General features: G+C 49.8%; 3 protein-coding genes across 3 annotated transcripts; 2 read left to right on the forward strand and 1 right to left on the reverse strand.

Moving 5' to 3' along the window:
• Window positions 1–258: 258 nt before the first annotated feature.
• LOC128713607 (reticulon-4-interacting protein 1 homolog, mitochondrial) lies at window positions 259–1,751 on the forward strand. The gene is made up of 4 exons (XM_053808466.1): window positions 259–589; window positions 671–885; window positions 980–1,314; window positions 1,373–1,751. The coding sequence occupies exons 1-4, from the start codon at window positions 259–261 to the stop codon at window positions 1,749–1,751; spliced, it is 1,260 nt and encodes a 419-aa protein (XP_053664441.1).
• A 397-nt stretch (window positions 1,752–2,148) lies between these two features.
• Window positions 2,149–3,232, forward strand: LOC128714880 (2-oxoglutarate and iron-dependent oxygenase domain-containing protein 3-like). Its single transcript, XM_053809762.1, has 2 exons — window positions 2,149–2,225; window positions 2,293–3,232. Exons 1-2 carry the CDS (start codon window positions 2,149–2,151, stop codon window positions 3,230–3,232), a joined length of 1,017 nt encoding a protein of 338 aa, XP_053665737.1.
• Window positions 3,233–5,949: 2,717 nt separating this feature from the next.
• On the reverse strand, window positions 5,950–14,716 carry LOC128713632 (fatty acid synthase). The gene is made up of 6 exons (XM_053808494.1): window positions 14,305–14,716; window positions 11,081–13,217; window positions 10,851–10,996; window positions 6,358–10,772; window positions 6,134–6,277; window positions 5,950–6,057 (listed from the first exon to the last, which is right to left on the reverse strand). Exons 1-6 carry the CDS (start codon window positions 14,714–14,716, stop codon window positions 5,950–5,952), a joined length of 7,362 nt encoding a protein of 2,453 aa, XP_053664469.1.
• Window positions 14,717–14,798: the final 82 nt, after the last annotated feature.

Below are 14,798 nucleotides of genomic sequence, written 5' to 3' on the forward strand. Positions count from 1 at the left end.
GGACATTCGAAGAGAAATGACTAGATAGGATGGGAATATTTTATTCGCCATTGCACGAGGGAAACAAAATCACCACGCCAAGTGTAACCATTGGCTAATTCCTTCGCCATGTTGTGAAATCTGTCAAAAGTTGACTTTATTATTGTTTACAAAGATAGCCCCGTGCGTTGGTCCAGTGCGTGTGCTGTGCTGGTATACCGTCGGTTTGCAATTAAAGCTCGCTTTACCACACATTTTCGGATCTCATTGCATCAGGAAATGGTACTCGCAAAATGTATTCGTTTTACTGCATCAGTAACTGGCAAGGCTGGCCCACGGGACATACTGGGTAACTTTCGCAACCTAGCAACCGCCACCATCGCATCAACACCGAACTCCACATCCACATCAGCGCCCACCCAGGAACAGCAACGACGGCAGCATGCTTCCTACGGTAAAATGTCCGGCTGGCAGATACATGCGTACGGTGTGCCACAAGAAGAGATACAGTTCAGTGATGCCATCAAAATGCCCATCTTAAGGTCACCCACTCAGCTACTGGTGAAAGTAAAAGCGTCCTCAGTCAACCCGATCGATGTAGCCATGATTAGTAAGTAGCGGTGGTGGTGGGAAAAACTTGTTTTCCTTTTAGATTTGTACTTCATTATCGTTCGCGTTTTCTCATTTCCAGATGGATACGGTGCATCGGTCCTGAATGCAATGCGGTGTAAGGACGGTGGAATAGAATTTCCGCTCGTGCTTGGTCGAGACTTTTGTGGCGAAATTGTACAGAAAGGTTTGGGCATTTCTAGTCGTGAGCTTGAAGTAGGCGATGAAGTGTGGGGCGTAGTGCCACTGCACTTGCAAGGTTGCCATGCCGATTACGTTGTGGTGGAAAAGTATTGTGTGTGTATCCAAGCGACCGTGCCCAAACGGTCCCAAAGACGCATGTGATGATTGTTCGTTGAATTTACTTTATTCTGTTCTTCTTTTTTTCAAGCTGTTCAAGAAACCCTCCAATCTAAGTAAAATCGATGCAAGCGCCATACTGTACGCCGGAATGACGGCCTGGTCGGGATTGTACATTACGGGCCATCTGGGTGATTTGCTAGGGGCCATTTCACCCGTGGGTGGCGGTGCTGGTAAGAAGGTGCTCGTGCTGGGTGCTGCCGGCGGTGTCGGCACACTCGCTGTGCAGATGCTGTTGGCCGAGGGTGTTGAAGTGTTTGCCACCTGCTCGCCGGACGCAATGCAAATGGTGCACAACCTCGGTGTGAAATACGTGCTGGACTATACCGATCCTGCGCACGTGCAGAACGTGGCCAGCGTTGGAAGGTAATGTACGGGCGAAACATGAAAACAATAGTCTTAAATGCTTTTATTCTCGTAACAGATTCGACATCGTACTGGATTGTGCCGGAAAAGGTACGGACTACGCTAACGAGGTACCATGGTTGTACGATCAGTACATCACCTTCAATTCACCAGTACTTAAAAACATCGACACTGATGGATTTGCGGCCGGAATGTACCAAAATGCCGTTAACCTCGTGCGTAATAATGCAGCCTCACTCAGTACCCGGCAAGGTCTGGTGAAGTGGGGATACTTTGTGCCGGCACCGCAAGGTATCGCCTATCTGCAGCGTTTGGCGGAGAAGGGTAAACTGTTGCCGGTGGTAGAAAAGGTGTTCTCGTTCGCCAGTACGCCCGAAGCGTACGAACGTGTCTCGCAAAAACATTTACGAGGGAAAGTTGTGATTGATTTCGACTAGGCTGTGACGGCGCTCACCTAATGCTCGTAGAACAACAAACAGTTTAACTGTCGAAAGATACGGTTCTGAATATGGTAGAACGTAGTTCGGAAATATAGTAGCGATTCGTACACATCACTACGTTCTTCGTGTGATTAAAGGCTAGAATCTAGGCATCTTTCCATTTTTTCCTTCACGATAGTCACACAAATACACGAAACTAAACGAAGCGGTAGTTTTGAATTTCTGTTTGGCTGTCAGTTGACAGATGACAGCCGGTTGGCAGGGATGAAAGAAAAAATCATCCAAGTAAACAAACAAGTTGCTGCTTCGGGTAGGGACGGATCAGTTTATCGATTTTCTTCCATAACTGTACTGCGTACTGGGAAAAGGGTACTTTTCGGTGTAAAACGCGGCCATGAGTGACGGTGGAGGCACTGTGAGACAGCGCAAGAAAAGCTCCGGCGATGGCTCTGGAAATAGGGCACGTAAATCGTAAGTAGAAAAAAGAGTCGCAGCTGTTGTTGGAAAGTGTTTATAATCGTTTTTTGCTCTGTTCAAGGAAATCAACAACCAGCTCGGGTAGCAGCTCACCCAGTACCGCCCAACAGCACCAGATGTGGGCACGGATAGTGCTTATGGTGGGCATTGCTGCCATCGTGTACTTTACCACGTTCCGAACGCGGGAAAAGAAGTTTGCCACCCAGCGGGAAGTGCTCGAGCTGCGCACCCAACCACTCGACTGTTCCCGTCCGTACCTGGATGAAATCTCCAAGTTTGCTGGATGCATCCCAAATAAGTGTGGACGGTTCGTGAGCGACAAAATTGTGTCACCGGCCGAGGCTGGCATTCTGCTCGATCTCGCCCGGGCAGGTTTCGAGCTCGGTCAGTCGTCGGGTGGTGCTTCCATCCTAGATCTCCATTCGGGTGCTCTCTCGAAGGGCACCCAGTTTGTGAACGTGTACCGGCTGCCCGAAGCCAAAAAACTGTTCACCAGTCAACATATCAACGTGTACCGACACGTGAAAGCGAAAGTACAACAAGCCGTGGCGGATAATTTCCGCTTGAATGTGGACGCACTGCACCTTACCCATCCCACGTTCTTTTCCCGTCTGACGAACGTAACGGCCAAAACGATCCACGATGAATACTGGCACGAACATGTGGACAAGGAAACGTACAACTCGTTCCACTTTACCACGCTGCTGTACCTTACCGATTATGGGAAAGATTTTACCGGCGGACGGTTCGTATTTATCGACAACGAGGGAAAGCACAACCGGACGCACGTGTACATTGAACCGAAACGTGCCCGGGTCAGCGGGTTTACGTCCGGTGCAGAAAATATGCACCACGTGGAACAGGTAACCGGTGGCGTACGGTACGCAATCACAATTTCGTTCACGTGTGATCGCGAATACGCAATGGCAGATCCAAAGTTTGCGCTAGATGACGAGGAAGAGGAGGGTGGTACGAATCAGGCTCGGGTGGGTGAACCCTGAGATAGGGCCGATACCGTGCTCGTTATCAGTGCGCTGGAGGAGCTTAATGCGTAATCGTGCTTATGTCGTTCGTTGAATTTCATTCCCCAGCAAAAAAAAACACTGATCCGTTCTAGTTCCTTTGTCCTTCTTTCAACGTATTATTTGCATTGCCAAAAACGCAATTCGTATTTTGAAAAAAGGAATGCCGCGTTATGCCATCGTTTTGAGTATTGAAACAGTATTTAGTTATATATTTACTCGGTTACCATTCACGTTAAAGTGCGAACAGCTCCTGTAGCGAAACAGTCAGTCAAGAGCACAGGTCCTCCGAGAAACTGCAAGCAATACGAACAAATGTATTTTTAATTTTAAACTAATATAAACGTGCAAAGGCGTGATTTAATGTAACATTAAAAGAAGCAGACAAACAAAAGAAGCAAGTCCATTGCTGTAAGTTTAGATGTTTGCGTTTGCCAAGCGTAAAGTATGCAGGGCCATGTGGTTAGGAGTAGGAGGTCTTGCGGTGTACAAATAAATACTTTTAGCGTGTGCGTTAAGCTTACGGAGTTCCATTGATTGCTCACTTGATCCTCTACTCTGCGATCTTGATTTACTAGCCGAACAGTGTCCGTATTTGCTCACCCGCAGTTGAGAAGTCCGATCTCCATCTGGTAGGAGGCATACTTTCCAATATCACGCCTAGTTCCGTCCATGCCTCTTTTGACTTTGTGGACAAACGACTTCTACAGTTCTCATGATCTCATGGCCATTACTGCCTTTAGTTTTGGACAAGCTCTGCACGTGAGTACGTTAGGATAATTAATGTTATCACACGTTGTCATCTCAGCTAAGTGTCCTCCTTGAAGGTTACCATGAACATGCATCTCAACAGATTAATTGTCCAGACAGTGATGTTAAGAATGCAACTGTTTACGTTAACCATTAAACGTCGACGTTTTAGCGTAAAATAAAAATGAAAACCCCACCTCATCAATCATGTACCTGTTAACTGCAGTTTTATTTTGTATGTACATCGTATTTTTCGGCGTCACACACCTTTATATTCTATCGTTTCCGTCTTGCTCACATAAGCCACGTGGTTCTATCGGTTTGCGCTCTACTGTACCCATTCTTGGGGTACAAGCTCTTTAGCTGTCCATTTCTTCTCGGTTACTATGATGTTTCAATTCAATGTGTACTGGGGTGTAGTAAAATTTCGCTCGCTAAAGTGCCGCTATAAACTGTGCCAGAAGAAGTTGAAGGATAAATTCCTCGTCTTAGAAGAGACGATTGCATAAGTGCATTTGTGCGGACTATCTGTGAGTGTGCATGTGTGTTTGTTTTCACATTCAAGAGTATATACGTGGTTAGTGGATATCGAACCGCCGCATGTTAGCTGGCGTGGAAGGACACATTTCATTTCTAACAATAGTTTACATTCCTCTTACAGCACATAGAGCCGCTAGATAGAATTGTTTTATATACTTAAGTTTTGTTAGTTGCTTAACTTAATTTGTGACACTTAATTTATCAGCCATTTTTTATTGTTGTGTACAAATCATCTGGCAAGTAGCATGGTTTACCATACTATCCGATGCCACCCGAAAAGGGATTATCGAATATTATGAGCCTTGGAGAAATGTCTCACCTGCAGTCAAGTGCCACAAATTAAGTTAAACTTCTATCATTTTTTTTCTCTTAAAAGCTAAAACCTGGATGTCCCTTTTTGTTTTTGTTCTGTTCCATTTTCTCAAGCCTTGCCTTAGAAAACACACCCGACTCCACATCCTTCTTCTTATGCTCGCCTTATGCCATATCCCTTCCTTCCATCCATTTCTATACCAGTCAAGTGAAGAACCTCCTATTTATGCTGATCCACGTGTACAATTCCTTTGGAACTCGAACAAACATTTCTTTCTCAACTTTTTTTTCGCAATTATTATGCAAAATGCGAAAGCAAACACAACAAATCTATAAAGCCATAAAAGCCGAACGAAAGTACAAATGAATCGCTCTTTCATGTCATCCGGGGATTAATTGGATTGCGAAAGGATTTTGTTTTGAAATTGTGATGTTTCTGTTAACTATTGAGTGGTTCGCTTTTAGCAACAAACTGTGCTAGAAATCAAACTATCACCCATCGCACACACGGGGATCCGTTCTGGATACGGTGTTTACAGTCTCTAAATTCTAAACTCTGCACTACATCTCAAAAGTGATGCATTTCATAAATGCAATACACCCAACTCCACTTACATTCTATGTGTGTCACGCATGTTTGTTGTTTTTTCCTCTCCTTGCACCTAATATCTAAGGACGAGCGCAATTGGCACTGGTTGCTCGTCTTTGGGAATGTTATTTCATTTAACCAATTTCCGGCTGCTAGTTCAGGATTGGACAGAGGTAATGAGAGTGTGTATGTACAAAAGAAACGTTATGCATTGATTTTTGTTTGTTCCTCGAACGCAACAATCGCAAAGGTGGTGTTTCCGTGCCTAGCTAGCGGAAGCATGATATTTGAGCGTAAGTATTAGGATAATTAAAGTTCTGCGTAAAGCACTCATCGACATCAAATCACTGGAAAAAGATCACACAATTTTGATACGCAGTCGCACTCGATCCGCGTGCTTTCCCCTATCGCTTCTGCTCCGTTCCGTAAGAACCGTCAAAAATGTTTCAATAAATTACACCACGGTCCGCATAGGAGCGATGGAGTCATCGTCGAGTCGGCCCGTTTAGAACAGCTGCTGCAATACGCTCGCAATCTCCTTCATCGAATCGCCCGTTAGCATCGATCGATGGTCACCCTTTACAGTGAAGATTTCAATCTTTTGCTGGCAAAGCTGAAGAAGCAAAATTCTCAATTACTATCGACAACTCTCTTAAGTGCTATTGTCGCACTAGCCATAGGATACTTACATCCGATAGTCCGTAGTCACCCTGCAGTTTGGCATAGTTCTCGGTTGGCTTGACCAATCTTACCGTGGCCTTAATCTTGGATGCCGGCTTGTACATATGGCTGGCCACGATTTTGCCCACGAACGACTTGGCGGTGGTGGCAAGCTGAGGAGGAAACAAGCACAGAGATATAGATTTTACTTGAAATATTATTAATCATGGGATTCTAATCACAAGAAACCTACCAACTGTCGGGAGTACTGCTGCTTCTTCGCATGCACCATTTCCGCACATTTGGCCACTCGGTCGTCCCATGATTTTGCTTCCACTAGCTCCTTCGCCGTACGTCCATAGTCCAAGTTACCACACACCATCGCAAAGTAGGCCAGCGCGTACGCTTCGTCAACGGCTTGCACGACCTCACCGTTAGCGTTACGCTGCTTCTGGGCTTCCGTGTACCAGCTCACGTAGCGGGGCGATCCGTCCAGGAGCAGCAGATGACACGCATCGCCTGCCTTCTCCAGCTGGACCACCATCTCGTAGGCGATAGAAGCGCCGAATGAGTAACCGACGACCGTGTAAGGGCCACGAGCCTGCACCGTACGGATCTGCTTGATGTAGTAGGCCGCTAGCAGCTCGAGCGAATCCAACGGAGCCTCCTCTACGCACTGCAAACCATACACCGGTACCGGGAGGGTTTGGGCAAGCGGAATCAACGCCGTAATGACACCTTCGATTGCGTGCACCGCAAACACTGGTCGCGCTTTGCTTCCTGTCGGGGCAGCCGATTCCAACCGTACCAGGCACTCCTTCGGCATCAGATCGGCGCTGAATTTAACCTGCGTTCCATCACCGATAGCGTCCTCTTCCGTCCGCTTGCCACCGGCTCCGGCGGATGCCGCAGACGGTGCACCACTAACTGCACCAGCATCACCACCCGATCCACCCTTTTCGAATGAACGTAGCTTGCCGAAGGTGAGCAACCGGATCTCAGCAGCGCTCAGCACAAGATCGAAGCTGCGTTCCAGCGTTTGCTTAATTTCGGCACCCATCAGCGAATCCATGCCCAGATCGGCCAGTGTCGCACCGTCCGAAACGTTCTTGGTGTCCTTCAGCCCAAGAATGTTTGCGATGCAACCGACCAAACTAACGCCACCCGTATCAGTTTTCCGCTTTTCGGCAATCACCATCGATGCCAGCACCGGACAGGGTTGCTGCATGAACAGGTCCATCGTCTGCAGACAGGAAGGCATACGCTGCGGTAGCGTACCTCCAACCACCGTATCGTTATCGCCCAAGTTCTCCAACACCAGCCCAGTGTCACCGATCGCTCCCCATTGAATGGCGGTGGCTGGGAGACCGGCGGCATGACGTGCCTCGCAGATACGTTCCATTGCCGAATTGGCCAGTCCATAGTTCACCTGTCCCTGGTTGCCACGTCCGCACGAAACGCTCGAGAAGCACACGAAGTAGTCCAGATCAGGGCACAGTTCACGGGTAGCTACATCCAGATTCTTCGTACCATCCACCTTCGGTACGCACACCGCCTTGAAGTCTGCCTCGCTCGAGTTTTCCAACAGTCCGTCTCGCAATACCGCAGCCAGATTGAACACACCGCCGACCGGTCCATGGCGGGCTGCGTCCGTCAACAGCTTCTGGGCACCCTTCAGCGTCGTCACATCGTTCGTGTCGATCACCACCTTCACACCGCGCTCAGTCCAGCGACGGATCATTAGCGACTGATAACCCGAACGAACGCCGCTTCGAGACGTCAGTACGATAATCTTCGCGCCACGTGATACCAACCAGTTCGACAGCTCCAAACCGAACCCTCCCAAACCACCGATCAAAATATACACCTTCTCCGCGTGCATGTACATACGCGGAATTGCATTGATCTGTTTCGGCGATGGTTTCACTATCTTCGCCTTTTCTTCTTCCCGCACGCGGACCACCACTTTGCCAATGTGCTTGCCTGAAGCCATAAAGCGGAATGCCTGCTCAACTTGCTGCTCGGTAAAGACGCTGGTTGGCAGTGGCCGTACGGCTCCACTCTTGATACCGTCGGCCACCAACTTCACGACTTCGGCGATCGTCTCATCATCACCTTCCATTACGCTATCCAGCAGGATACCGTGGAAAGAGGTGTTCTTCAGGAACACGGACATACCGAGCGGGCTGTTGTTGTTCAGATCGAACTTGCCAATCTCCAGGAAACGACCATTCAACCCCAAGCAACGGATGGAAGCCTGTAGCTTCTCCTCGGCGAGCGAATTGAGTACCAGATCAACACCACGGCCCTGCGTTTCACGCATCACCAGCTGCTCGAACGAACAGTCACGCGAGTTGCCAATGTTTCTATCCGTCAGCTGCGGGAAAGTACGCTTCAAGAATTCGCGCTTTTCCTTTGAACCGACCGTCGTGTACACGGTCACACCAGCGGATAGAGCCACAGAAATAGCTGCCTGCCCGACGCCACCCGAACCGGCGTGAATGAGGATCGACTCTCCGCGCTTCATACGGCCTCGCATGACCAGCGCATAATACACCGTCGAGTAGACGCACGGCACCGTCGACGCCTGTTCCATGGTCCAATTGTCCGGAATCTCCCAGATCATGTTACGCTGTGCAACGCATGTCGTGGCTAGTGATTTAGCCTGTACCATCGCCATGATGCGTCGTCCGTTGGAGTCGCGACCGGCAAACTCCAGACCCAAGATGCAGTCCTGCGTGGCCAAATCACCGGGCAGCGCATCAGCTCCAAGCTTGCCGGAGCTCAGCATCACATCACGGAAATTGATCGGTGCGTAATAAACCGTACACAGTTCCGTGCGATCGTTACGTCCCGTCGGATCCGGACGATCGCGTGAAAGCGAACTCTCGATCCACTTCAGACTCGCCAGATCACCCTTGGTGAGTGCGTTAATGTACGCATGCTCTACCGGTAGCGATGGTGCATTCGATTGGTTGTCCAAACGTAAATGACGGAAAGAGCCCCAAGCAGCCATCGGTGTTCCATTTGCCGGACGAAGCACGTTGCAGATCAAATCCTTCGCCAGTTGTTCTTTGTACAGTGGGCCGGTGATCGTAAATTTGTCCGCCTTACGATCCTGGATGAAGTAAAGCCGGGCAAACTTTCCGCCCAATTCGTTCTTGACGCAGTTCATCAGACCTTGGGCACCGCACAGCTCCTCACCTTGGCACACGATGTATACATATGTCGAGGTTTCTTCCGCCTTTGCCAATGCAGCTTTCAATTCTTCCACCCAGTTGAAGGAGCGTTCGCTTATTGTGATGATTACACTCTTGCGCTGCGCCAATTCACTTATGATCGGTCGCAGTACCACAAATACCTTCTTATCACACACCTGCGTGCTGACGATCGTGTATCCTGCCTTTGCAATCGTTGCACGGCTACGTGCATCGAACGTACTGCGCGATTCTTCCAACAGCACAAAACCATCGGATTTGATCGAGTCACGCAGATTGCATAGGATCGCCTCCGGGTCGGCGCGTCCGAACGTGTCGTAACCGATGGCCAAATGACAGTTCTGCTCGATCGGACCGACAGCTGCGTCCTTGTTAACGACTCGAACGCCCGATTCGCCGTAATGCTGCACCAAGGTGTCCGGTTGGTGGTTGGTGACGACGGCCACATCGCTAGCTAACGTTGGTTCACCCTCGATGATCGCTTGCACCGTACCGGCCAACGTATTTTCGGGCGAACGTTCAAAGCTTGCCTCAGCGACCTTTATCTTCAATGCGCCGGAGCTGTTCTCAATCACCAGATGTACGGCTGCCGTAATAGACCGCAACCGTGCCTTCTCGCTGTTATCCTCCGCGAGCTCCTTTTCGTTGTAGTTCGGTACAAACACGTACTTCTCGAGTGTCGGCGCTGCCTGTGTACCCTGGCGGCGAGGGGCCAGTGTAGCACGCAGTCCACGCATCTCCACTCCACCCGACTTTATGACGTTAATGTCACGGTACATGTACACTGGAATTGTGCGATCATCACCGGTCTGCGTGAGGTTGCTCACCAGATCCATATGGCGTGCCGGGTTGATGACGATCTTCTCGATGCGGGTCGGCAGGTACAACTCGCGCAGATCCTTTCCAAGGATGCTGAACTGCAGCATCGTATCCATAAAGCTGACCCAGTTGTCGCGCCACTGCAGCTCACCGGTAATAGCTCTAGGATCGCTGCGCGTTACACCGCGGAACATATTCGCGTAGTCGTAGCCACGCAGCCTCAGCTCTTTGTAAACATCGCTCATGTTCAACGGCAATCCTGATTTGTCCGCCTCGAGTTTGTTTAGCGGCAGCTCCTCCAGTTCGATCTTTTCCGGGATCGTAAGCTTGCCGGACACGGCCAACGTGCCACCTTCGCATATCTCAAACGCTCCGGTGCCATCGAAGAAGTTAATACCGAACTTCACCGAACCATCCTTCGGAAGGATCGTGGCACGGTGGAACACGGCGTTCTCAATAACGACTGGCGTTTTTTCAATGTCCGCTCCTTGCATCTTGGCGAACGTTCTCCAGGCGAGCGTAAGATAACCGGTAGCCGGGAACAGTACACGACCGTCGATTGTGTGACCGGCTAAGTAGGCATCTTCATCCTTTCCTAGGTTGACTTCGATGATTGTTTCACCCGATTTATCTACATAGAATGATTGAGAAAGCGTTAATATTCGTACTTTTTGTGTAAGAGTTGCACGCCTTCGTGATTGTAACTTACTTTCAACGCCAATGCGGGCAAGGAACCAATTAATCGAATGGTCCCATTTCACCAAAGAGTTCAACATCGGAGTTCCGCGACCAACTGGGTACGTAATCGGACGGTACAAATTTTGCACTTGCGGCTGAGCACCGGCAGCATACAGTCTGAGGAGATAAAAATCAAGTTAGAAATGTCCATTCTACCTTAGCTACTCATTCCCCCTTCATTGGTTCGCTTGGTATACTTACTTGCCAAGATTGCTCAGCAGGAAGATCATATTGTTCGCATGATCACGTTTCATCAGACTCAGATTGGTGGCATCCTTACCGAGGGCGCGCTTCAAAATCGCTTGCAGCAAACCGTGCGGTGCAATCTCGATGCAGATCGCATTATCCGGCACATGCTTCAATCCTTCGGAAAAGAGAACCGGCGAGAGCAGATTGTTCACGTGGTACGCCGATGACGATTGTTGTGCTAACGGTGTTGGCCACGATTCCTCCGGTATGCTCGTACTGATCCAACGCGGCGTACGGTTCTTCGGGTTGGGAATGATCTTGTCCAGCGACTTGCGCAGTTTCGGTGCCGCATCAGCAATGTACCGACTGTGGAACGCAATGCCCGACGATTTGACACCCTTGGCAAAGATGCCTTGCGCGTTCAGGTCCGCGATAACCTTTCCCACGGAATTGACCGGACCGGAGATGGTAACACTGTCCGCGCTATTATGGCATGCGGGTATGACATCCTTCGGAAGCTTCTGTTTGCATTCCTCCCACGAAAGTCCAACCGCTGCCATCTGGCCAGCAATTAGGTCCGTGTCGAGAATGCTACGGCCTCGCCAGTACGCGGCCAGTACGGTCTGTTCGGGAGTGAAACACCCATCGGCATACGCACAACCCAGCTCACCAACGGAATGACCCACCATACCGTTCGGTGTGATGCCAACGTGCGTGAGAACATCCGTGAGCGCCACCTGCACGGCCGCAATCGAGATGAACGAGTTCAGAATGTTATCGAACTTTGTGTCATCACTCTTCGTCAACACATCGATCAGATCGACACCCTCCGGACGAAGTGCCTCCGCACAGCGATAAATGCTATTATGGAACACCTCCAGCTGCATCAAATCCTTCGCCATGCTAGCCCACTGCGAACCCATGCCGGAGTAGATAAACCAAACGGGCCGCTTGGAATCGGCGCCCACTTCCAGCACCTCGCGAACTGTTTGCGACTGACTATCACCGGCCACCACCGTATATCCGCGATAATTGTGCAGCGGGATATTGCGACTGTGAATTTCATTCACGATCCCAACGAATTCTTCGTCGTCCTTGCTAACCGCCGCTTGGTCGAGGAAGGCTTCTACTGCTTCCGTTGTACGACCCGATGCCACCATCAGCTTCGGGAACCCATCATCTTTCGGACTGATCGGTTTTGGTTTCGGGTTTGACTTCAGGATGACGTGCGCGTTCGCACCACCGAAACCGAACGAATTCAAACCAATGATACCGCCATTCCAGGGGAGATTACGATCCACCACCTTCAGCCGTCCGTCCAGCAAACCATAAAGATCCGGATTAGGGTTTTTGTAGTGCAGATTGCCAGGTATCACGCCCTGCTCCATCGCGATCAAGATCTTGGCAATCGAGCAAACGCCTGACGCCGGTTCCGAATGTCCCATGTTTGACTTTACCGAACCGATCAGAAGTGGAGTTTTGCGATCCTTGCAGAAAAAGTCCGTGATGGCGTTCACCTCTTGCGGGTCGCCCACCTTCGTGCCGGTACCGTGCGCCTCCACGTACACTACGTCCGCCGGGTTCAGCCCGATCTCCTCGTACGTCTCCCGGATCAATCGTTTCTGCATTTCGCCGATCGGGTACGTGATGCCCTGCTCCTTAAACCCGTCCGTGTTTGTTCGCACGTTCAGCACGCTCGCGTAGATGCGACGCGAGTTGGAGGCACGCTGAAGAAAGGTGACGACACAACCGTCCGACCGGACATATCCATTGCCCGACTCGTCGAACGCTTTGCACATGCCGTCTTTGCTCAACATGTTCAACCGCTTGAACTGCAGCGACATGGTCGGTTTCAGAATGAGACCACAGCCGGCCACGATCGCGGCATCACAGTGTCCCGCCTTCATGTCCGCGAACGCCTGCGAAAGAGCGAACAGGGAACTGGAACAGGCGGTGTCGACCGCGTAACTGGGACCTTTGAAGTCGAAGGTGTATGAGATGCGGTTCGCGAACATTGCACGGGCACATCCGGTCAAACCGTACCCATTGACTAGGTCCGGATCGGCACACCAGTGCTGCTCGGTTTCAGAATTTGAGCAACCGATATAAACGCCGGTGCGGCTACCGCGTATTTCCTGTGGATTGATGCCTAAGAAAAATATAAAGAAAACAGATTGAGAAGATGCATTGTAAATACACAACACATTCACATATTAGCCCACATTAGCAGATGCGTATTGTGCATTTATCATTAAATTTACTACGTAATTCGTCGCATACACATTCTACACACTTTGATACCTTGTGACGTAATTTAACGCCTCGTCAAACTTGAAAGCTCACTGGACCCTATAGACTCCATTCAGACATTGCTAAAATCCGGTACTTCCCGCAAAGCACCTTCCATCCAATGTTTGATTTTTTTTTCTTATGTCGATGCAAACAACGCTCAACTAAAAATCTACGTAAATGAGCTATTATTTGTTATAGCCAATTGCTGGACATGCTTACAACGACTGATTGGTGGCATGAAGTTAGAAGAGGAGCGTAACGAATCGGATACGCTCTTTAAAGATCGCACCTAGCGTAACATTGCCATGCATACAGCAGTGTGTCCCCTTCTCCCCGTCCAACCATCCGGAGTGGATAGCAAGAAAAAGATCAATTTTAGTGCAAAAAAAGCAAAAGGAAAAATGGTTTTAACGAGCAATGAGCGAGAACTCTTCAAACAGTACCACCACTCGTATGTAATTTTGTGTACCTCGTGAGACATTCGATCGCGTACAAAAATCAGCACGCCAAAGTCAAGAAGCGAACGACGACGTCAGAGACCTCCCGATCGTTCGATGGGTAGCGAGAATGGAACAAAATCAAATAATCGGTCGGGGAGGTAATGGCGCAGTGTGACTCTTTTCCGCGTTGTGCGTCATTTGCGGTCGATGCAAAGAAAGAAACTGTAAGTACACCTGGCACATTTTTTTGTTGCCTTCCTTATCATACCGAACATTGGCAATGATCGCACGATCAAACAGAGTTATTTCCTTGCAGGCTAACAGAATCATTAAACGAAACCGAAGAAAAAACTACATCATGACATTTCTAAACCTACGGTCGTTTGTAGAACCGGTTTTTCTAACGTTATACATTTTTCGGAGGAGCAATTAGCGTCGTGCGATGCGATGATGCACTACTGCTGGCTGAACGCGCTCCTCACCGTTCTGCCCACGTGTACTTACCAGCATCAATGATCGCCTCGTGGGTACACTCCAACAGCATACGCAACTGCGGGTCCATACACTCGGCCTGCTTCTGGTGAATTTTGAAGAACTCCGCGTCCAAATGTTGCAAATCTTCGTCCTTAATTTTACCGATGCGGGTCGGCAGATCGTACAAACCGGCGGGCCAGCGACGATCGTCATCATTTACCATGTCGACGCCCTCCAGCAGATTACGCGTGAACTCGCCAATGTCGGAGCTTTCGGGCAGCCGGCCGGAGAAGCCTGTGATGCAGATGTCATCCAAGATGGCGGGCCGGTGGCCGACGTGGCCACCCACACCAGCGTCGACATCGTAGTGTCCCCCGGCGAGATCGATGGGGACACCGCGACGGGTGTCAGTAGCGGTCACTTCCTCGAAGCGGGCCGGCATATTGCTGTTGCTTTGATTGCGTCGTTGTTTTCGTCTGTTCGAACGTTTTCCTCGCGAAGGAATGGCTGCGCTTCCGCGATGA

This window comes from Anopheles marshallii, chromosome 3 (assembly GCF_943734725.1).
Source record: "Anopheles marshallii chromosome 3, idAnoMarsDA_429_01, whole genome shotgun sequence".
Lineage (NCBI taxonomy): Eukaryota > Metazoa > Arthropoda > Insecta > Diptera > Culicidae > Anopheles > Anopheles marshallii.

Bases quoted from the DNA above. Each gene is read 5' to 3' on its own strand.
- LOC128713607 (XM_053808466.1), top strand. From the start codon at position 259: ATGGTACTCGCAAAATGTATTCGTTTTACTGCATCAGTAACTGGCAAG. The intron at 590-670 runs GTAAGTAGCGGT...TCTCATTTCCAG, and splicing joins GATCGATGTAGCCATGATTA to ATGGATACGGTGCATCGGTC. The intron at 886-979 runs GTGTGTATCCAA...CTTTTTTTCAAG, and splicing joins TTGTGGTGGAAAAGTATTGT to CTGTTCAAGAAACCCTCCAA.
- LOC128714880 (XM_053809762.1), top strand. From the start codon at position 2,149: ATGAGTGACGGTGGAGGCACTGTGAGACAGCGCAAGAAAAGCTCCGGC. The intron at 2,226-2,292 runs GTAAGTAGAAAA...GCTCTGTTCAAG, and splicing joins GGAAATAGGGCACGTAAATC to GAAATCAACAACCAGCTCGG.
- LOC128713632 (XM_053808494.1), bottom strand. From the start codon at position 14,716: ATGCCGGCCCGCTTCGAGGAAGTGACCGCTACTGACACCCGTCGCGGT. The intron at 13,218-14,304 runs GTAAGTACACGT...TATTTTTCTTAG, and splicing joins CGAGGCGATCATTGATGCTG to GCATCAATCCACAGGAAATA. The intron at 10,997-11,080 runs GTAAGTATACCA...TTATCTCCTCAG, and splicing joins CTGCTGAGCAATCTTGGCAA to ACTGTATGCTGCCGGTGCTC.